This window comes from Sphaeramia orbicularis, chromosome 4, assembly GCF_902148855.1.
Source record: "Sphaeramia orbicularis chromosome 4, fSphaOr1.1, whole genome shotgun sequence".
NCBI classification, from domain to species: Eukaryota; Metazoa; Chordata; class Actinopteri; order Kurtiformes; family Apogonidae; genus Sphaeramia; species Sphaeramia orbicularis.
In genome coordinates this window covers 12,995,863-13,019,172 of record NC_043960.1, presented here as the reverse complement: position 1 = coordinate 13,019,172, position 23,310 = coordinate 12,995,863, and the positions used below count along the sequence as shown (strand labels likewise).

General features: G+C 36.6%; 1 protein-coding gene across 1 annotated transcript in view; it reads right to left on the bottom strand.

The window, feature by feature from the left end:
* The window catches only part of LOC115418480 (contactin-associated protein-like 4), a 213,381-nt gene that overhangs the window by 34,482 nt on the left and 155,589 nt on the right, over positions 1-23,310 (bottom strand). Inside the window, exons 14-17 of the mRNA XM_030132959.1 lie at positions 20,931-21,093; positions 14,739-14,866; positions 13,953-14,123; positions 5,647-5,865 (exon numbers count right to left, since the gene is read on the bottom strand). Of these exons, the coding sequence (XP_029988819.1) occupies positions 5,647-5,865; positions 13,953-14,123; positions 14,739-14,866; positions 20,931-21,093 (681 nt within the window). The remainder of the gene's footprint in view (positions 1-5,646; positions 5,866-13,952; positions 14,124-14,738; positions 14,867-20,930; positions 21,094-23,310) is intronic.

Here is a 23,310-nt window from a genome sequence, read left to right as displayed (position 1 = left end):
TTATTTAAAACACAATAACAGAAAGTGATATACTGTGTGAAAACTATGAAATAAAAACATTTTTAATGCAGCTAATCTGATGTTTTCTCACATTTTAGCATACTCTAATACTACTTATTACTCACTTCTGGGAGATAATATGCAAAAAAATAATAATAATTTTTGTTTAAGAAAAAGTTACATCTAAAAACAACTAGTAATTGATTTAGACTCAAACATGTTACTGCAGATCAGGTTTATAAAGAACAGCAAAGTTACAGTAATTGTGTGAATGTCAGTGTATGAGATGGTGCAGAAGAGTCCACTGTGTTGGCTGATATGCAAATAAAACTCATGAATATACAAGAGAACAGCTGTAGAATAACTGTCCACTGGAATGACCACTATGCATGAAAGGGTTAATCAACTTTTACATGTTTCTTTTATCATGTTTTAAATGTGTTTCTTTTTCCCTGTCGTTGTATTTCAATGTCCTGTGTGAAGCACCTTGAATTGCCTTGTTGCTGAAATGTGCTATACAAATAAACTTGCCTTGCCTTGCCTACAGCACAACATGCTCATGTCTTTCCTGTTGGACACTCAGATGCTGACCATGTCTTGAGCTGTTCTGGCTGTTGATTGGCTAACTATGTATCCGATTAGCCATCTGGTAGGGTGTCTGTTATTTATTATCTCCACTAACAGGAGGCGAGAGGAACTGTCTCTTTCTCTATTCACCTGACAATTAACAACCTAAAATAGTAAGCTCACGGTGCTCATCGAGTCTAAACTTGGCAAAATTACATATTTCTCTGCGTTCCTTGCTGGAGATGTCTTATTTTATATTCACACATGACAGTTGTTATTGTTCTCACAGACTAGAGTTGGCAGGGAATTAACTACTTTTGCATTTTGAATCTGGAAAGGCATCAAATGTTCAGTCAGAGCACCCTAAAATTACTCTGTGAGTCTCTGTGAGAGGCAAGAACTACAAAAACCAGACCCCACATTAAAAGCACACTAAGTGGGCAATTTAATTAGGCACCCTCTAAATTACTCAACAAATAAAAGTTGGAGTTAACCAAACAAAACATATGCATGGCAAACTTGAGACTTCAGACTGTGGAAAATGCCATTGGTGACAGCAAAAATAGACTCAACTGTTTTATACACTTCGGCTAAAAGAACAGTTTCCTAAGGGACATCACCTCTGACCAAGGGAAAAAAATAGAGGAGAGGAAAAGTCCTGGGGGAGTCAAAAGAAGAAGTCAGTGTGGATTTCATTTGAGAACCTTCAGGATGTTTCTTTACTGGCACAAAACTATGGGGAGAATAGATGTGTGGTACAGTCTCCGGGCACAATCAATTAAATCCTACTGCAATAAAAAAGGTTAAAAGTCCTGTCACATAAATTCACCTGATGTAATATTTTGTCTTGTTAATTTAAACTGTGGAATCTCCTGTCTTATTAAGTCATATAAGGCGATATTATATTATAATCGGCCCATTTCATTTACTGCAATATTGATATCTTTGCAGTATAATGAATTATGATTTCACAGAAGGTTTGCTGATAGTCTTATGGATTAACAATAACAATTTATAAAACACTGTGGTTGTTCATTTATCAAAACTGAAAGATGTTGAGGACACAAAAGCACGTATTTCTCTGCTGTAAATTAAGTCTTTGCCAAAGACAAACAAATCAGTCTGTCTTATAATCCCATCACATTTCTATTCAAATCCCTTAGCATCAGTGGTAAACACCAACCAGGACAGTCCTGCCTGTATAAGGAAAACAGCTCATGGTTGGTTCTTCCTTGCTGTGCACAAGGGATTATTAGCTTAGCACAGTCAGCCAATCAATTTTCACCTCCATTACTCTGCATCTCTCAAACTCCACTACTATTTGATGGTTGATTTTTCCCACTAAAATGTGTGCTTACAGCGAAAGCTCAGAATATTTGCAGAAAGATAAAACTTCATAATACAGAATGGATTTTCATCTTCTCAAACACAGTTCTTAAGATAAGGGCATGAGGTTTAGAGTTTAGTTTTAGGGAGTGAAAGTAATAAAAAGTGTAAAAGGTACTGGCTTTACTCTAAAGGTTTTTAAACTTTTGCTTACAAGAACCAGCCAATGGTTAATCTTCAATCTGGGTCAATATATAATTGACGGACTTTTGCAGTCCATGGGATATACCTTGCATACATCTTTATTAAAAGTGAAAAAAAAAAAAAAAAAGTTATTTTTATGTTCATTGTGATCATGAATTTAAAAATTTCATAATAATTTAATAACGGAAACAATCATTTATTAATCAATGATTAATACATAATTAAAAATAGGACAAATGGCCCTGTAGCTTAGCGGCCAAATTAAAAGCTTTGGGAAATGTATCCAGATGCCATTTATTATCACCCAGTTCTGTGTATTTATTATATTACAGAAACAGCCCATGTTTTGTTCATATTCTGATTAAATCTGTACAAAATTCAAATTCCAACTTGATATCATTGTTACTTGTTGATTTATTGTATCAATCCACTTCCTTTCTCTTATAATGGGGAAATTTTTCAAAGTTGAACCAAATCCAGAATCAGATCCGGATCGAAATAATTTCAATACGTTGTGTTGACATCATCATAAAGAAGCTGTATACCAAGTTTGAAGTCAGTCAGAATTGTAGTTTGGGAGAAGAAGACGATTGAAAATTTTTCCCCATAAGAGCCCATGTTAAATTTTCCGTCAGTTCCTGGATCCAGAAGAAGATCCTCTTCAGCATGTGGCCATTATGTTTTGATCATCTCCCCATCAGGGCTGGACTGTAGAAATTTACACTTGATATCATTTATATTTACTGAGTTACTGCATGGATCCACTTCCTATTTCTTATAATGGGGACATTTTTCAAAGTCGCACCAAATCCAGAATCAGATCCGAATCCTAATAATTTCACAAAGTTTTGTTGACATCATCATAAAGAAGCTGTATACCAAGTTTGAAGTCAATTGGAATTGTAGTTTCGGAGAAGAAGATGATTGAAATTTTTGTAACGAATGACGGACGACAGACAACGACAGACAACGACAGACGATAGACGCCGACGGACACCGCATGACGACAATAGCTTACGGCCTGTCAGCCGGTAAGCTAATAAATGACTAGATATACTAAAATGTTAACTAAATAACCATCTGAATTTAAAAACAAGCACCTTCTAATTAGCTAAACAACAATAAAATGAGCTCATTCAAAAATTGTTTTGCTTGTATTCTTTTTATTAAGTTGAGATAATCATGACAGATATTTATTTTTTTGGCAATGTATAAAATTTTATATGGAAAATAACAAATTGTATCTGAGTCTGAGAAATCACTTTCAACTAAGTTCCCAATTACAAAAACACCTCTTAAGGAAGTGTGTTAAATCCAAATTACATGACCTGCTCCACATGATGCCATGTCCTCCTGAAGAAAACACTGTCAAGACTCCAACATATGTTCTTTCTCCTCTTTCTTAGTTATTAATATAAAATAGTGTGTGAGTCAAGTGTGGATTTATCGCACTCTTCTTGATTTTTATCCATAAACAATGCCTGTGTCCTCAACATCATCACTCAAATATATCAAAGTTATAAGTGACGCCATTCTGACACATTTTCACTGTGGAGCTGCAGTGACAGACATAATATCAGTGCAGGCTGCTGTGATCACTCTTCGCCTGATTTTTGCTTGTTGAACTTATTTTCTGATGAGCTTAATCACATCTTCCAACACCATCCATCCTGAAGTCTTTCAAAACAGCCCAAGGGAATGCTGGGGATGCCAGGTACAACATGTGCAAAATGCAAAAGAAGCCCCTGTGTATGTGTGGCCTCACAGTTACACATGCACGCACATAACACTTTATGAGCCATATCTGTCACAGGATTTTATTGTATGGTGTTCAGATAGCACTACATCAGCATCTCCTTTGACACAGTAGCATTTTTAGACACCATTAGATCACTATCTTTTCTCTACATCTTCTAAAGGATTCAGAGGAGACTGTCATATTGACAAGTCACACAGTGTTCCAAAGGATTTTGTGACAGATGGGATTGCATATATAATGTTCTGTCCACACTAATGCAGATATTGCAAATTGGATATTTTTTTCTACATTTGGTCATCCCTTCTGGATTCTGAAACATGTTAGGTTGCAAACATGGAGATCTCTACAAACTCCAGTTTGTGTTTTTCCATGTCGACGAGGAAAATCATCTTCATGATGCTTTAAACCCTGTACGTCTGCTATGTCCAGTCCTATCTACATTGTCTGCACTTTAAAGCCCAACAGAAGCAATGGTGTGTGATAATTGTATGTTGTCAAGTTGGTAGAGATATGTTATACAATGACAGGGCATGAGGATACCTGCTTGACTCTTCAGGGCTCTTGTATAGGCTCAGACTTCACATATAGATATTTGCCTCTTGGAAGCCACTTCATTACAAAAATTCCACAACACACCTCAAAGCAGCTGGCCTACTGGACTCTAAAGATGAAGCTAACAGTTGTGGACATATGCAGCTGCCTCATACTGACCCTAAGTGGCTGCACACCAGGGACTACAGTAGTCAGACTCTGGTGCTGAGGTGCACAGTCATTTACTGTGTCAACTGAGGTTTATAACCAGTTTTCTGTTTAGGAATGAGCTACTGAGAGAAAGAGACCGTAATCTCTTGGTTATTTCCTTAAGAAGTCTCTTGCCTTTGTGTATGACTTATTGTGGAAACACTTACATACTTGTGAGTAAGAATACGTCTACATCACTGATTGACACAAGGTTGGGTTATACATGAGAGTAATTACCAGACGCACTTAGCTGCAAACAGAGTAATTTTCACACTATAACACATTATAGTACAAATCTAAACAATTTTCATAGTAACACTTCACAATTTTTTTTTCAAGTTTGTAAAACCCCAGCGATAGCTTAATCATCCCTAATCCATTAGTCTTTCCGTGCTTATGCACCTGAATTCCTTCCCTCATGTTGAACAACTTCAAAGATGACTCCATCATAAACACAACCTGCTTGTTAACATGACAAACCAAAATGACACTGAGGCCTTTTTGGATATTTTGTGGCAAAGTGCATTGTGGGAAGCATAAGTGTTTTCTCACAGATTCAGGAAGAAAATGAGCCAGATTGCTACAATGTAAAATTCTACAGTCCACCAGGGTTGTTTTAAAGAATAAGTATAGTTGTTGGATGGAGGTAAAGGCGACATTTGGGTTCAGCACTCACCAAGAGACAGCCAAACTGCTGCTGTGTGGAATTCCCATTCCCACAATGCACTTTGTGACAAAATTTCCGAAAAGGCCCACTTGATGTTTTGGTTTATTATGTAAACAAGTGGACTGTGTTTATGATGGCGTCATCTTCAAAGTTGTTCAGTGTGAGGGAAGTGATTCAGGTGCATAAGCATGGACAGACTAATGGATTAGTGATAATTAGGATATCACTGGGGTTTTACAAACTTGAAAAAATATGCTGCTTTAACTATGAGGACCCAAATCCACATTTTGTGAGGCCTTTAAATGCCCTAATTTGTCCTGTCTACAATGTTGAAAGCATTTCAAACCTCACAAAGGCATAAATTCATGTGGTGGCTTCTCACCTATGAATAACTGGCTGTTGAGCTGCAGATGAATGTGTCCATCAGCAGGAGCCGCCTTTGTGGCGACAGGTAATTCATCCACACGTAGCGATGCCTCCTTCACATTACGCTCAGCTCGCACACTGTGCCACCGATTGTCGTTCAGCGGGACACTTGTCTGCACTCGAACCTCCAGCGGGCCATTCCCCACGTCGAAAGAAAAGACCACCTCTGTGGAGGCTGAGGAGGAGGATGAGAAGAACATTATCGAAGGCAAAGAGATTCTGAATTGTAAAGAAGATGGTTGTATGCACACTCTGTGTCGAGACGCTGCGTGATTGTAGAATAAGTCTGACATGCTCCTATCATTATTGCCTGGCTCAATACCAAACCTTCCCTAACAATTGGAGATTATCAGTGGTGAAAAAAAGCCTCTGGATTATTTATTTAAGTAGGGAAAAAGTACAAAATACTGCAATACAAGTAAAAAGTCCTGTATTTAAAACTTATTTAAGCAAAAGTATTTAAGTATTATCAGTAAAGTGAAGTTAAGTATGAAAGTAAAAGGTGCCATTGTGCAGAAAAATGGTCCCTGTCAGCATTTTAATATATTCTATGTTCTTTTTATTAACAATAATAATAGTAATAATAATAATAATAATAACAATAATACATTTTATTTGTATAGCGCTTTTCATGGAACTCAAAGTCACTTTACATACAGCAGATAAAAACTGGAACCAAACACATTAAAAACAGATTAAAAGCAGGTGCAAAAGGCAGGTATATGAATATAAAACAATTAGACATTGAAATTAAACATTAAAAACAATATTAAATAAATGAGTTTTTAAAAGGAATTTAAAGGTGTTGAGGTCGGAGCAGTGTTGGATGGTAGGTGGGAGGGAGTTCCAGAGGCTCTGTCCCCCCCATTAATTTTTGGATGTTCATTATTTATTACACACTGAACTGAATGAAATAGTGGTCAGACAGGTGTAAAGGTGTGACAGTGAGGGCGTCTGTGATGCAGTTTCGGGTGAAAATGAGATCGTGCTCTTTACCAGCTTTGTGGGTTGGAGGACTCCAAACCCGCTGTAGCTCAAAAGAGAGTATTAGTGACATGAAATCTGAGAAGTTGGGATTGTCTAAGTGGATGTTCATGTCACAGAGGACTAGCATGGGGCAGTCATGCTCTGGGATGGAGGAAAGCAGAGTGTCAAGCTCATCAGGAAAATCACCCAGTTGCCCTGGTGGACGATAAATGACAATTATGTAAAGTTTGACTGGTGCTGTCACTAGGATGGCATGGTATTCAAAGGAGTTGTATTTGACTGAAGGTAGTAGTTGATTGTATTTCCATTTGTTGGAAATTAACAGACCCACGCCACCTCCTCGTCCATCTGGACGAGGAGGTGGCGTCCAAAATCATGATCTGTTGCAGGTAAAAACTTGCAATGCAAACGTGCCCTAACAACTGTATTTGAACCATTTGAACCCTAACTGGTGCCTTATCAAGGAGAGACGTTATAATAAATGAGTATATGGTATAGGCTCTACTATTATTAAGTGTTTGGACCTGGAAATTAGTAGGGATGCACCGATACCACTTTTTTCCAGACCGAGTACGAATACGAGTACTTACATTTGAGTACTTGCCGATACCGAGTACCGATACGAGTACTTAATAATCCCATTCCAGTTCTTATCTCCTTTTGTAAATATGCTTTATTGTTGTTGTCATTAGTCTGACTGGAACAAGGTGCTGCTACCTTTAATGTGCTGGAATGAGCGTTTCTCAGTTAATCCACCAGGGGGCGCCACTCTGAATTAACCATACTGGACAAATACCACAAAGAGAGTAGTTTTTTGAGAAGAAGAAGAAGAGAGTCAGTAATAACAAACATGGAGAATGACAGAGGCAACATTAATGTGATATTAATATTGCAGCGTTTTCGCTAGTAAGGTTTAAAAGCTTAGCTTCAGCAGGTAGAGAAAAGATAAATGAGCAATAATTATCGTTTTCACTTCCGCTGGTGGCGGTCCGCACCGCTCCGTACCCTTGGCCCAGCCCTGGGTAGCTGTCATAAATCTGTCAGTAGTTTTTCACTAACTCTCACAGTGGCTCTTTGAACAGATCCTCTACCTCCATGGTTCCCGCTGGTATTCTCTGTCTGGGTATGCATCTGCCAGCAGCTGGAAAACGGATGGAATGTACGCAGAGGATGGACACGCAGAGGATGGTCCGTATCTGTCTGTGTCTGTAATGTTACTTGCAGTCAGTGTTACTTTTATCACCGTCATTTATTTAGAAAAATCTCCACACTCTTCACACTCCCCACACATTATTCCAAAGCTGCGAACCTGCTGCACTAACTGAATGTCACACGGCCGTAAGTGGTATCGGTGCATTTGTATCGAGTTACTTTTACGAATACGAATACGAGTACACACACTGAGTATCGGAGCTGATGCCTGATACTGGTATCAGATCGGTGCATCCCTAGAAATTAGTTTTATAACACCATGATGCCAGACTTGACAACCTGATATTTGACACTGAAAAGAAGAGTAGAGTGGGTTAGAAGTGTAAAGTTGCATGACATGTAAATGTAATGTTCTTGTGCTTCCATTATTGACTGCGTCATCTTTGGATTAAATCATAAATGAAAAATTTTCTCTCAAAGTATGCTACAGTTTTGTAGTTTAAATAATGCATTAGGAACCTCTATGTAATGATTCCCTTTATTTTAAGCATTAACATAAATGTGCTGGGCGTCTGGACCTGGTTCTGATAGTACTTCCAGGGTAGTTAAAGTGATAGAGTAATACAGACACTTGAAGAGTAATGTTTTCTTTTTTTTTTTTTTCCCCTGAGACACAATTTGTTTTTCACGTAAACATATTCCAAATATTTGATATAAGGTTTTTGTCATACTGTTAATGAAAAAGTACTTTACTCAGTCTGGCGCCAGACTGAGTCATCTTTCAGCTAAACCATTTGTCAGTTTTATTGCTTTGTCATCATATGTTGGAATAAGCCTGAGATGTAACTTCCTCGCACTCGTCCATCTGTTGGTAGAATGGACAGACAGCTGAAATGATTCAGAGATGAGCCCTGAGCACCAAAGACAGACTGCAGCTTTAGTTGCACATCTGTGTCAGTGTGTGCCAGTGTGTGTGTCAGTGTGTGTCAGTGTGTGTGTATTAACACTACTGAAGTGTTAACACCAATCACAAATTACACAGTCGCGGACATTCATCCGTGCTTTCTACCAGCACACAAGTAATGCTTTGTTAAGTTATTCACAAATACTTTCTGTCATTAATTGTTTTATTGTTTTCTCTACTTCACAGTTTAAAGGGGGACAGCAGTGAGATCTGTTCATTTTTTGTATTTCAACTTGTCATCATAATTGTTCCATGTAGTACTGTGCATAAAAAGTTATTCAGCTTCAAATTATATGAGAAAGTTATATAAAGAAGAGCACAGGCTTTTCTTCATTTAAGAAACAATTTTACTTCAACGTTAATAAAGTAAAGCAGGACTAAATGTCCAGTGTGTAAGATTTAGGTGCATTCAGTGTTAAGGTGCATTACTGCTACTGGGAGTGTGGACTGGAGCTAATATCCCCAAAAAACCCAAAACAGACCAAAAAAAAACCAAAACCACTGGCTACAGTGAGAGACTTCTGTATTTTTTGACTACTGTAGGTGAAGATGGAAGATGTTCACTTGGTTGCAATCTACACTATGGTGCTATGTCCTCCTGAGACCCAGCCAGAGGTCGTGTTAACCGAAAATATTCCGTCATTGACAGTTTTTTTTTTTTAAATGATGGAAAATTCTGAAGGCCGTCTGTTATTTTGACAGATTAAAATGCTGAGGGTAATCGTTGTTTGGCTGACTTTAGCCAAAATTAGATGCTACTTTGCTAGTACAAACTGTGAAGACAGCCGAGTCTCCTTAGTTATTTTAAAAAGACCAGTAAATGTGATGGCATTGATAAACGTGGTGAAAAAAGAGGGACTGATGTGGTGAAGGATGACAGACAAGCAAGGAATACACCAGTTCTTATGGCATTTGGTGTTCTACAGGGTGGGGAAGCAAAATTTACAATATTTTGAGGCAGGGATTGAAAGACAGTGTATGACCAATTAGTTTATTGAAAGTCATGAGAATTTATTTGCCACAAGAAAATTTACATAATAGAAAATGTTTTTATTCTATGTGTCCTCCTTCTTTCTCAATAACTGCCTTCACACGCTTCCTGAAACTTGCGCAAGTGTTCCTCAAATATTCGGGTGACAACATCTCCCATTCTTCTTTAATAGTATCTTCCAGACTTTCTCCTAATAGTTTTGCTCATAGTCATTCTCTTCTTTCCATTATAAACAGTCTTTATGGACACTCCAACTATTTTTGAAATCTCCTTTGGTATGACGAGTGCATTCAGCAAATCACACACTCTTTGACGTTTGCTTTCCTGATTACTCATATGGGCAAAAGTTTCTGAAAAGGTATGGATAATAGTGTTAGGTATGATTATGACATCAATATATGTTTGGTTTCAAAACAATTGACGTAGTGCCTGCTGAGAAAAAACAACTAAATGTTCATTGTAAATTTTGCTTCCCCACCCTGTATATGTACGCATTTTCTACCTTTCATTTGTTATTTGATGGCATTTCAATTTGTGCCTAGATCTCTGGTTCACATAACCCGAACCCTAACCCTCAGTGCATGGTAACTGACACTGCATGAACATACACAAGGGAAGCTTATAATGTCTACAGATAACACCAATTAAAAGTGGTGTATATAATTATGCGAGTTGTAATATCACGTTGATTTATCAGCCAGCAACTACAGTTGCTGCATTATTGAGAAGTTTTTGAAGATTAAATACTACTGAATATATCTCATTATCATTAAAAAACAAAATTTGAAATGACGGATAATAATATGTTATGACAGAATTTTTACAACCCTGTCCGTCAAAAAGATGGACAATAAAAATGTCTAATGCAACCTCTGGACCCAGCAATATATTTTTGTCCTCTATAGGGGACAAAAGTTTGACAGTTTTACTTAAAAAATGCTGTTCATTGCAAAGGACATTCAAATAAATAAATAAATGAATAAATAAATAAATAAATTTAAGAATGTATCTCAAAAAAATATTGCATTATGCAGTTTCCAATTAAGACAATTGTTTAAGGGAAAAAAAGCTAAACATTTTCACTTTCCTGGATCTCAGAAGGATACGTCACTAAATACCTCACAATGTGGGCCTTTAACAGCGCTTAAGCCTGAAATCTTCTTGTGGATGCATAACATTCTACAAAGACAACACTTTTGGAACTTAAACACATAGTAACATAGTCTTACGCAATAACTGAGGACCCAGGACTAATGTGCATAACTTAAACAGGGTTTCAGATGCTTCAGTCATTAATCATCACAGCACCTCTTAGGTTACAAACCATAATAATAATAACTAGTGCATTGACCCGTAGGGATCCACGGGTTCTAGATGTGGTAGTTTTTCTGCTGTTGTGTATTTATGCATGCTGTACCGCATTTGTCCAGCAGTCACTGCCAAAGCATTCTGGCCATAACAATGTGATTGTAAGGCTATTGTATTCCAAAATGACTAATATCTCCCAAAATTTTGGTCCTATCAACTTGCCGTTTTCATTAGTCTGTTCCATGACCACAAATACATAAGTATGCCAAACTGCAGCTGTCAGCTCTTTCTGGATTTTACATGAATCCCCAGACACACACACACAAACAGAGACCACTTGGCTTTTATAATACTACTAATAATAATAGTAACAATACTAGGTGGGCTGAAGGCCATGCTGAGTTCATTCATCCATCTTACTGATGCTGTCATGTCCATGCTCTACACTTAGGGCTGAAGTTAGCAGAGTGCTGACATCTGTGCATGAGAAACATTTTTCTTCATGGATGAAGCTGACAGTGTTGGGAGAAGTTATATCGCTGTGGGATTGTGGAAGCATTTGATAGAAAAACCCAGAGGCATAACTTAATTTAGAAAGTGCTCTCTGGCCCAGCTCCAGTCATGTTAACAGCTGTAATAATGATACAAAGCCATCTCAACACTAGCTGTCATAATAACAGTAGCAATAGACAGTGCTGCAGAGACACAACAACCACACTCCTCCGTAACAATGCTGAGTTTTCCCAAAGGGCGAGGGGTGCCATTTGTCGAGATGTTTTAAAGTATATGTGTGTCTGTGTGTGAGTGAGGGGGAGAAACAGACGAAGTGAAGGGGAAGATATTGGAGAGATATTATACTACAGCTACAGATCATACATCAAATGGTGTAGCCAACCCTGTATCTTGTCTCCATTGGACATGATGTTTCAAAGTTCTTCAAAACAAACATAAAATAATAACTGTCTGAGCAGAGGGTACAACATTAACTTCTACCAAGTATGTACAGTGGCGGAAAAAATTATTAGACCAACTGTGTTTTCTTCAATTTCTTGTTCATTTTAATGCCTGGTACTAAAGTACATTTGTTTGGACAAATATAATTATAACAACAAAAATAGCTCATAAGAGTTTAATTTAAGAGATGATATTTAACCATGGATTTCTTGATAATAACCAAAATCACTTCAGTTCTTACATCAATAGCTATGGCATTGTACTGCCAAAAACAGTGCTTTTAGGCATTTCATGTAGAGCTGCACAATATATTGTTTGAGCATCAACATCGCAATGTACGTGTGTGCAATAGGCACATCACAGGTCCTGCAATGTAGGAGGCAAATGAACTCAGCATGTTCTCATCTAATTTCAACCTGGATACCTGACACACACTGTACGCAGCGATCCACCAGTCTCAATCGTTCTTAATCAGTTTGGAGTGAGTCACTGGTAACAATATTGAACAAGTGTTCAGAGAACGCAAACTTCAACCAAGCACCCTGAACGGTGTGCATGTGTGGATCGACTATTTCTGTTTACATTAAACAGTTTCAAGGTTGTTCCATACAGCAGAAAAAGTTGAAGCTTGGTACCAGTCATGTGTATGTCAAATTACATTAAAATTCCAATCAATATTTGTTGAGTTATAATGAAAAATGTGTTGTAAATGGGATTTTCAATGTTAAATTGAAATGTCCACAGAGTCCACATTCCAGTGGATGTGGAAAATTTTGTGCCAGATACAATATATTGTTCTAAGCTACAGGTGGATCAAATTGGAGGCTAATCTGAGTCATTTTGAATTTTTTATGAATTTTCGAAAATTGCTCAATGATGAGGAATAGAAAAATTTGAGATTTTGTGACTACTTGGCCCAAAATTTAATTGGTTCGTCCCAGGGTCTAGGCCGATCTGTGGGTAAAATTTAGTAAAGATGGTTGTAATAGCTTTCCTGTAAAGTTGCTAACAAACAAACAAACAAACACGCAAACAAACAAACACATAAAGCAAAGTGATCACAATACCTCCTGGTGGAGGTAAAAATGAGCAACGAACAAGAGAAAATCATCGCAAATGAAGACTTGGTGCCAAAAAGAAAAGCAACGTCAGTTATCTGGAATTATTTTGGCTACAAGAAGGATGATATTGAAACACGTGTTGTGTGTTGACTGCCTTGGACCTTTAACCACAATGAGAGAAAACACAACTAATTTGTTTGACCATTTACGTCGGCACCACACACCTATTATATCCTCCTGAGTAGTCTTTCATATCGTAATATATATAGTGGGGTAAAAAAAAATCGCAATGTCAGTTTTTTCCAATATCGTGCAGCCCTAATTCCATGTTTTCTTTTCTGTCTGTTTTAGTCACATGATACACACAGGAGTTAGTACTTGATTGCGTAACAAATTTTTTGAATGACTTTCGATGGTCTAATAATTTTTTCCATGATTGTAGGCAGAAAAGCACAGAACATACTTTGTAGTGCACTCCTCTTCTCATTTTGCAATATTATTAAATAACAAATTATGACCAAGTGTTTGTCCTTTTTCTCAGTTGGTGGTCAGTTTATTTGATCATTCATTTAACTGTGACCATTTTGAATTCTAAGTTAGGGTCTTTAATTTCGCGTCTTTCCAGTTGCTATTAAAGAAAGAGGAAGAACAATTGTATCCTCCAGCCGCTTTTATAGATCTGCTGTAAATTTAAGGGCTTTAACCTTGGCTCATGTCCTACCCTCTGCCATGTTTTAGTATTTGTTCTACATCTCGCTGACAGACAGACAGACATTCGAGTGTGATCACATAACCTCTCTGCTGGAGGTCAATACAAAGCTGAGGGTTGATGAGTTTTTACTTACCACTGAGTTCGATCCGAATGAAGTCCTTGATCCCCAGATTTTCGAGAAACACCCCAGAGGAGGATGTGGTTTTAAACAGAAAGGAGATGTCTGCATTGAGCTCTCCGTTAAAGGTGGGGAAGTGAAGGTAGGACGTCTCTTTGTCAAAAAATGCAGCGTTCCAGAAGTTTTCTGTGAAACAAAGGACCACTTTGATAATGCCTTTTAATACTTTTTTTCATGTTCCAATAATAAAACATGTTAAATTTGTTCATAAAGTCAGTATATCACTTTAGAACAAAGCTTATTAAAATAAAACTCATTCTGATGGATGCATAATAAAAACTGCGCAGCAAACAAATGAACCAACTGTTCAGCTAATTAGCTAAGAACAAAGGCATAACTCCAGCTATGCTATCTCATTTATGTTGATTTATCTTACAAGGCCTTTATTTATTTATTTACTTGTTGAAATGAAGGCTGTAATTAGGAGCAATTAAATGAAGGTAAAATATAGCCTATCACTTCAAGTACTTAATTATATTTCTTTTCCATTATAAGTTGTTATTAAAGACCATAAAGGGCATCATGTTTTAGCTATTATTCTGCTATTGCTAATTACGGTATGTAATTGGACCTTACTTCAACTCAGCAATAATAATGTCCTAATATTTCTAGCATTCCATAAACACCAATAAAATATCTAAAGACAAAAAGTAAATACTAAAAAAATAGAGGCATTGCCACATAGTTTCAGAGGAACAGAAGTCACTGAAGGCCATAACACCACATGTGAAATGTACATACTGTCTCCATGACAACGCAGCGGTCCCACCCTGTAGGCGGCCTCTGACCCCGGCCGCTGAACGTCACCTAAAACCAGAGACAGGACTGGAAGGGTTTCCTTATGAGAGATGACACCTGAATCATTGGTCCTGTGGAAAAAGAGGAGAAAACATGACAAGACAAAGTTTAATAATGAAAACAAAAGTAAAGGCCTTTTCTTTAATTTATTAAGGAATGTGAATGAATCCATAATACAACACTGGCTTACTTCTGAAAAATGAGTTTCATTATTTTTCATCTAAAAAGAAAAATAATCTTTTGACGCATATTTTTCATTAGAGCATTTTAAACATTTAAAACAAACACTCATTTGAAGAAAATATATCTAACTTTGTCTTCACCCTATTATTCTGAATTTGACCGGTGTCATGTAAATACCATATTCAGTATTCCAAATGAAGAATATTTCCAAAATGAATATGGGATATGTCACAGGTTTTATGAGGATTGTCTGGACATGTATACACGCACACACACAATCAGAAAATGCAATAGTTTGCCTTTTTTTTTTTTTTTAAACCATATAAGTCTACATTTCTGCTTGGAAAGTGAAACACACCAACTGTTAAACATTATGACAGAGGATATCAACAGATTTATAGATATGAGTAATAATCAAAAAGATGACTTTTTCTAGAATAAACAAAAGAAAGATGCCGAGTTCACAAAGTCGAACATCTGCCACTACTGGAAAAAAGAAAAAGTCAACAAAAAACATTATTCCAATGGGGTATGCATGGCTGCGTGTAAACAAGAATCATACAAGAATACTCATTTTCATTGTCCATGTGAATTGCTTATTTGGACTAGTCTTTTTCAGAATAGGGAAAAACCAAAAAATTGATTTGCATATAAACATAGTCATTGTATTCAAGCCCACACTGTGGTAAATTTACCCAGAAACAACCTAAAATAATGTTTCCCAGCAGAGGAACACCACTGTTGTCCTTATTATAACAGTAAGACCACTTCTACAACTTCACCTAAATAACTGTATTTTCATTTCTTGTAATAAGCACTTAAATGTGGCTTTTTTTTGGTTGTTTTTTTTTTTTTACTTTTGTGTCTTCTGTCATACTACAGTGTGGCTAGAAACCTACATTGTCAACAGATTAGACTTTGTTGTTGTGACTTGACATCTCTTCTACACAATGTGACTGGTTGATGCTTTTATAAAAGACCTGGAAAATGTAGTTTTCTGACTGGGTGGTATTTGCATTGTGTGTGAAGGTACTCATGACAAAAATATCAGTATTAACATGCAAATGAATTGAAAAAAATATTCCCAGTTTGTGAATGCCTTAAGTAGGAGATGAAGACAATGAAGCAGATGAAGATATTGTGAAGACATCAACAAGGAAATGTTCAAGCAAAATGCTGCAGACTAAAATGCACTCAACTCGAAATAAACTGTTTTCCTTATTATAACAGTGAGACCACTTCTACAACTTCACCTACATTACTGTATTTTCATTTCTTGTAATAAGCACTTAAATTTGTCTTTTTCTGGTATTCTTTTTTTTTTTTTTTTCATTTATTTATTTCCTTTTTTTTTTTTTTTTTTTTTTTTTTTTTTTACTTTTGTGTCTTCTGTCATACTACAGTGTGGCTAGAAACCTACACTGTCAACAGATTAGACTTTGTTGTTATGACCTGACATCTCTTACACAATGTGACTGGTTGATGCTTTTATAAAAGCCTCAAAAATGTAGTTTTCTGACTGGGTGGTATTTGCATTGTGTGTGAAGGTACTCATGACAAAAATATTAGCATTAATAGTTTGAATTGTCCTGTAAATTATTGTATGTTGTAAATGTATGTTGTAACTGTGTGTTGTATTTCATGCTGCCTCTTGGACAGGACTCCCTTGGAAAAGAGGTTCTTAATCTCAATGGGATCTTTTTTCCTGGTTAAATAAAGGTTAAGTTAAAAAAATTACATGCAAATAAATTCAATTTTATTTTCCCAGTTTGTGAATGCCTTAACCTCCTAAGACCCAGCTATGGGTTTTCTGTCCACATTTGTGGACAACAGTTTCACAACTTCATAGAAAAAAAAAAAAAAAAAAAAGAAAACTGTCCACCACAAAGGACATTCCATAAAAAATTTAAAAACTGCATCTGAAAAAACTGTTGCATCGTGATGTTTCCAATATAGGCCCTTATTTAATAAAAAACAAAAAAAGCTTGTACTTTGCTGACATTTCCTGGGTCTCAGGAGGTTAAGTAGGAGATGAAGACAAGGAAGCAGTATTGTGAAGACATCAACAAGGAAATGCTTAAGCAAAATACTGCAGACTAAAATGCGCTTAACTCTAACTAAACTGTTTTGAAAGTAGGACAGTGTATTTACATTCAGTCTCTCCTCATGTTCATTTGGTGTTGGTACAGTATAATCTGATGTTCTAAAGAAAGATAAGCATTTCTGCGAACACAAAATGTCCGACCCGTTTAGTGAAGCGACATAGGCTGGGTGAGTCATCCGTACAATCACCACACACATTCAGCTCGGTGGCGTTTCAAGCCACAGCACTCAGCATAGGTAATGGTGAATTTTGTCAAAAGATAAAGCTAAGACTCTTGTTGCATAGCGCTGGTATATGTGATGAAATATTGATGGCAGGAAAAAGTACATAAAAATAGACTCAATGTCACAGATTTCAGCAGGAAGATAATAGAAAAATGCACACAGTAGTGGGATAAAGTACAATGATGGAAAATGGGTCTAAATGCAAAATTGGTCACAGGATGAAGGAAGGTGACCTAAATACAGAATTGCTTACAGCATGAATAAAGGGATTTAAATTCATAATTGAATAAAAATATGGAGAGATGTTTAGACATTCTGAGATTTTCTAGACGTGTGATTCTGTCCAATATGATTGGATGGTAAACACCGAATTATGCATGACTTATTTGTTAATGCTAAGCTAAATTGTCTTTTCACTATTAGACTATTTATAACATGGCTGTTATTTGCATACGGATGAAAATAGTCACAAAGCAGCTTTTCATCTATTTACACCCACAAGCAACACATACAACAAACTGTATTGTAATACATATGGCAAATTCTCATGAGGAAAGGATGAATGGATGAATGAATCAGACATTGGACCTTTGTTATCTATCTATCTATCTATCTATCTATCTATCTATCTATCTATCTATCTATCTATCTATCTATCTATCTATCTATCTATCTATCTATCTATCTATCTATCTATCTATCTATTCTTTAAGTTATTTATTTATTCTCATTATTATGGGAGCATCTGGGAGAAGATCTTGCATGCGCCTTATAAATACTTCCTCTGGTATCTTGCACTGGACAACAATGCAAAAACTTTCCATCTGCTTCAGAGATAAATAAAGTCAGGCATGGTGATTCCAAATTTAGCACATCAGGATTCTGACATACTTTATGTGAACCTACACAGTAAAAAACAGAGTGTCAATTTAACTCTTAGAGAGTTGAATTTAACTCTGTTTCAGATAACATTTGGTCCCACTCAAAATTAGAGTAAAATTTACTCTATGGCCAGTATCAATTAAATTAATTTTACTCAATTCAGTGTCAAAATTAACAATGAAATGTTAAAATGTAAAAATATTTACCAGTGTGGTGTTTTCACACTGTAAAGGGTAATATGATTAGACTTTATAGAGCTATATTTACTCCAAATTTAGTTTAAAAATGACTCTGTAATGTGTTAATATTTATTTCCCTGCAGTGTTATTTTCTTCATCAATTTGCATCCTCCACTAACATTGAAACAATGTAGCATCTGAAAAGGACTCTAATTTACAAAAAAAAAGTAAGGCTGTATATAATTTCATTTGTATTTCTATTGTTTTTACTTTAGATTATTATTTCAGTTATATCATATTTTTAATTTTTTTTTTTTTCACTGTGTATTCTTTATTTCCGGGGAGGTGTTTACATAAACCTTTGTTGCTTCTATCCTCTCATGCACAATGGTATTACTTGCGTGAAAATTGTTTTTTTTTTTTTTTTTCTCTTACTGTCTATGATGTACAAATAAATAAAATCAAAATTTTAAAAAATCAATTGCAGAGGTTCCCAAGGTGGGGGTTGTGAGATAATTTTCAGAAATTTCTTGAAGTAGCTCTTGGGGTGGTGATGATAGATTAATAGTGTTATTGTTACACTTAAATTTGGGGGGAAAAAATTTGCTCTACAGATTTCAATCACCCCAGAACATGTTTTTACTTTGAAAGAGCAAAATCCTCCCCACTTTATACAATTATAGTATCAAACTGACAATCAGGTAAGGGATTGTTCTGCCTACAGGTTTGACTAATGGTGTCACATTAATAAAAAAAACAAAAACAAAAACATAAAAAGTAGCGATGTCCCGATCTGATCTACAGATCGGTATCAGCTGCCGACCTGGCATTTTTTAGAAGATCGGATTGGATATAGTCACGAGATTGATCACCAGAGAATTTGTCCCACAGTATGAATTTGGAAAGTGCAGAAAAAATACTAAAGTTATTAAGAGTCAAAAGTGTCAAACATGTTTTAGTTCAGGTTCCACATTCAGCCCAATTGTGATCTCAAGTAAAATAACAGCATAATAACCTATAAATAATGACTCCAAATTTAAACCAAAATTTACTTGTAAAAAGTCTGTATCAGATCAGTATCGGCAAAGCTAATCCCAAAAAAATTTGGATCGGATCGGAAGCAAAAAATCTAGATTGGGACATCACTAATAAAAAGGCCAATAAACATTGTAAAGCAGACACATTAACCTAAATAAACATTAATACAACCCCCCCTTGAACCCCTGCACATAAAATAGAACACAATGAGTAAAATGTCCAGTACCCAAAATGCAATGCGGCAGACTGGCACTAATCATCACTCTGTAGAGTTGAATTTTACACTGCATCTGTGCAGAACTTTACACTGACTTTTAACTCCATTGTTAGAGCTAGTTTACTCTCCATAGAGCTATAAATACTCCATCTGGGTTAAAATAGCTTGACTCTGAAATATTAACACTACATTTTTTTGTGTTTAAAAAAATTATAAGTCTCCCATCTTGTGCCAATCTGAAGATAATTTGTTCCAAAGTGGTCAAACTTACTCACAGAAAAGAAGCTCAAGTCCAATGAAAAATAAACCTAAGCAGTAGACCCCATCAGTTCGGCTCAAAATTGTTCAACAGTAATTGCTGTCGCATTTGGGTTGAAGGACCCTTAGTGCCTGCTACCCATGTCCTCTACGACCCATCATCCAGCTGGGTGGGTGATCATAATTTCAGTCTCTATGGTCATCCAGAAAATGTTGCATCACTTGCACAAATGGATTCCAACCTGTTCATTCTACAGAGCTGACCTTTAGGGTGAATATATTTCCGTCAGTGAGTTCTCTAAGGTACCACACAGAAGAACAACTTTTGAACAAAATGCACTTTCCATGAATAACATAAATACTGAAACACTCTACCACTCCTAATAACAGAATGTCTCACACAGCCCACCTTCAAAACTCAACTCAGTGGCTGAAAGCAACCAGTCTATTATTTTTAACCTTTTAACACGTTGTACTTCTACTGTGTTGCTCTTTTATGGTTATATCTGTATGCATTAATTGTGATGGGTTTTTTGGGGGTTTTTTGTTACCTGCCTAGGGACTATGGAGACAAATTAACATTTTTGCTATAATCTGACAAATAACCTGCAGGTGTCTCAGTATAGATGCTCATTAATGTGCAAAGTACCAAACCACATAAACTAATAAATACATAAAACTGTTTAATATTGTCATGACAGTTCTAGGTTCACTATTTATCTTGAATATTGACAAAAGTGTTGCCATGCAGACAGTTCATGGGGATAAAAGCAGTCCTCTTCTTTGCCAAAATCCTGTAGGTTTTTTTATGCCCCTGGGGTGTCTGTGTATTACCAGAACAAATGTTCCCAGTGAAAATAATCAACTGACAATGTAAAGTGTAATAAAGCACCCTGTGGTGTCCTGATAAAGAAAGCAATAAACAATATTTTCCTCCTAAGCCACATTCTCATTTTCTTAAATTATATCATCTTTTTAAATGGTACTGCGGATGCTTTAAGAGTTTATTAAATAAACTAAAGGGCAAAAGAACATAATAAATTACACTACCATTGGTCGTGGTCAGCATCACAGTTGCAGTAGTGATAAGGGTCCAGACAACTGTCCTGGAGGCCACAGGCACACTGGCGGCTGCCTGGGAGGGCCCCGCCCCAGTACATCTGGACCTGACCTGGGCTGGGACCTCCCACCCACCAGCTAAACGGAGCACCATCTGAAATAGACAAACGTGTTTTCAATAAACAGCACAACAAGGACAGTCATCAACATAACACATCCCCCAGTCCCTTTTCCTCACAACTGAATATCTAACAATTAAACTGAAACCAAGTCTAATGTTCTCAAAACAACCAGAGTCCAAGATGTAGGACAAACCCAGACCAGGGTAACACAAAAGAATTAAATAGGGATGCACCGATACCACTTTTTTCAAGACCGAGTACAACTACAAGTACTTACATTTGAGTACTTGCTGATACTGAGTACCAATACTAGAACTTAATAATCCCATTCCGGGTCTTAGTTCCTTTTGTAAATGTGCTTTATTGTCATTAGTCTGACTGGAACAAAGTGCTGCTACTGACATTTAATGTGTTGGAATGAGCGTTTCTCAATTAATCCACCAGGGGGCGCTGCTCTTAATTACCCATACTGGACAAATACCACGAAGAAGAGTAAAGTTTTTTGAGAAGAAGAAGAAGAAAGTCAGTAATAACAAACACGGAGATGACAGAGGCAACACTAATGTGACACTAATATTGCAACGTTTTCGCTGGTAAGGTTTAAAAGCTTAGCTTCAGCAGGTAGAGAAAAGAGACATGAGTGATAAGTTTGGTTTTCACTTCCGCTGACAGCAGTCCGCACCTCTCCGTACCCCCATAGTATTTTAAGTAGGATGGAAACCGGCCCAGCCCTGGGTAGTTGTCATAAATATGTCAGTAGTTTTTCTGTAACTCCCACAGTCGCTCTTTGAACAGATCCTCTACCTTCACGGTTCCTGCTGGTATTCTCTGTCTGGGTACGCATCCGCCAGCACCTGGAAAATGGATGGAATGTACGCAGAGGATGGACAGAATGCTCTGTCCGTATCCGTCTGTGTCTGTAACGTGACTTGCAGTCAGCGTTACTTTTATCACCATCATTTATTTTGAAAAATCTCCACACTCTTCACACTCCCCACACATTATTCCACTGCCGCGTACCTGCTGCACTGAACTGTAAATGTCACACGGCTGTAAGTGGTATCGGTGCATTTGTATGTGTTGCTTTTACAAGTACAAGTACACACTGAGTATCAGAGCCGATGCCCGATACTGGTATCGGATTGGTGCATCCCTAGAATTAAACACTAGAATCAACAAAGTAAAGTAAAGAAATGGTAATGTAAAGTTTCTTTACAAAGAAAAGAAACTCCTAAAGAAATGTGTAAACCAACCCTAAGGTTGAATAAAAGTGACTCTAAAAATGAACAAAGTTAACTTTATAAGTGTAAAATGAAGCTGCAGTCGAGGATCTCCTCTGACCTGATGGAAGCAACTGTGTAGTCCAAGTTTTTGATTGTCTCATATCCAATTAGAGAAAGAGTTTTTTAGGAGTAGTGTGGATTGTGGGAACATGAAAACACAGTTACTATTGGAAGACAGTTTGTCATGGAATGGAAAACCCAGCTTTTATCAGGGATATGATGGGTAAATATTGTCTCTTGGTTTCATGGGCCATGCTCTCAGACTTAAAAACAAATACTTCAAATCTGTAATCCCAAGTCTTTACCTTCAAATATCCTTTTAATGATCCATACTTACCCTAACCTCAAAAATAATCCTGTCGTGGCTAAAATAAAGATGAATAGACCAAAGGCGAAACGTGTCAACCTCTGGGTGTAAACACATCACGGCCTTGAGGTGTTTGAAGGGAGATCAGAGTCTGTCTGAACGGAGTCCTGGGAGAAATGTGGCTCACTTCCCTGAATAAACTACTGTTTTGTAAAAACTGTTGGTTACTTAACAACTAGACAACCTCTGTGATTATCTTCAACATCTGCTCCATAGATGAGTAAATTACAACACCACCCGATAAGAGCAAGTTTTGCATACATATTTTAAAACCCCTTTTCTTCTTTTTTGTTAAAACTAAAGGTAAAAACAACCAAACACTAAATATGTCTAATCTTTCCCATCACGACAATGAAATCCACTCTGCTGAAGAGTTAGTGATATCAGGGAAGCAATTCAATTGGCTCACAGTGGGATTGATGTTTAAGCTACTTTGAGATACTTAGGTCATTAACAATTACACAGTGTTATATAATAACGAAGTAATAATACTTCACTACTGTACTCAAGTATGTTTTGGGAGAATTTGTACTTTAAAAAGTATTTTTTATTGTGTTTGCTTTTATTTTTACCTCATTACATTTCCTAACTCAATTGCA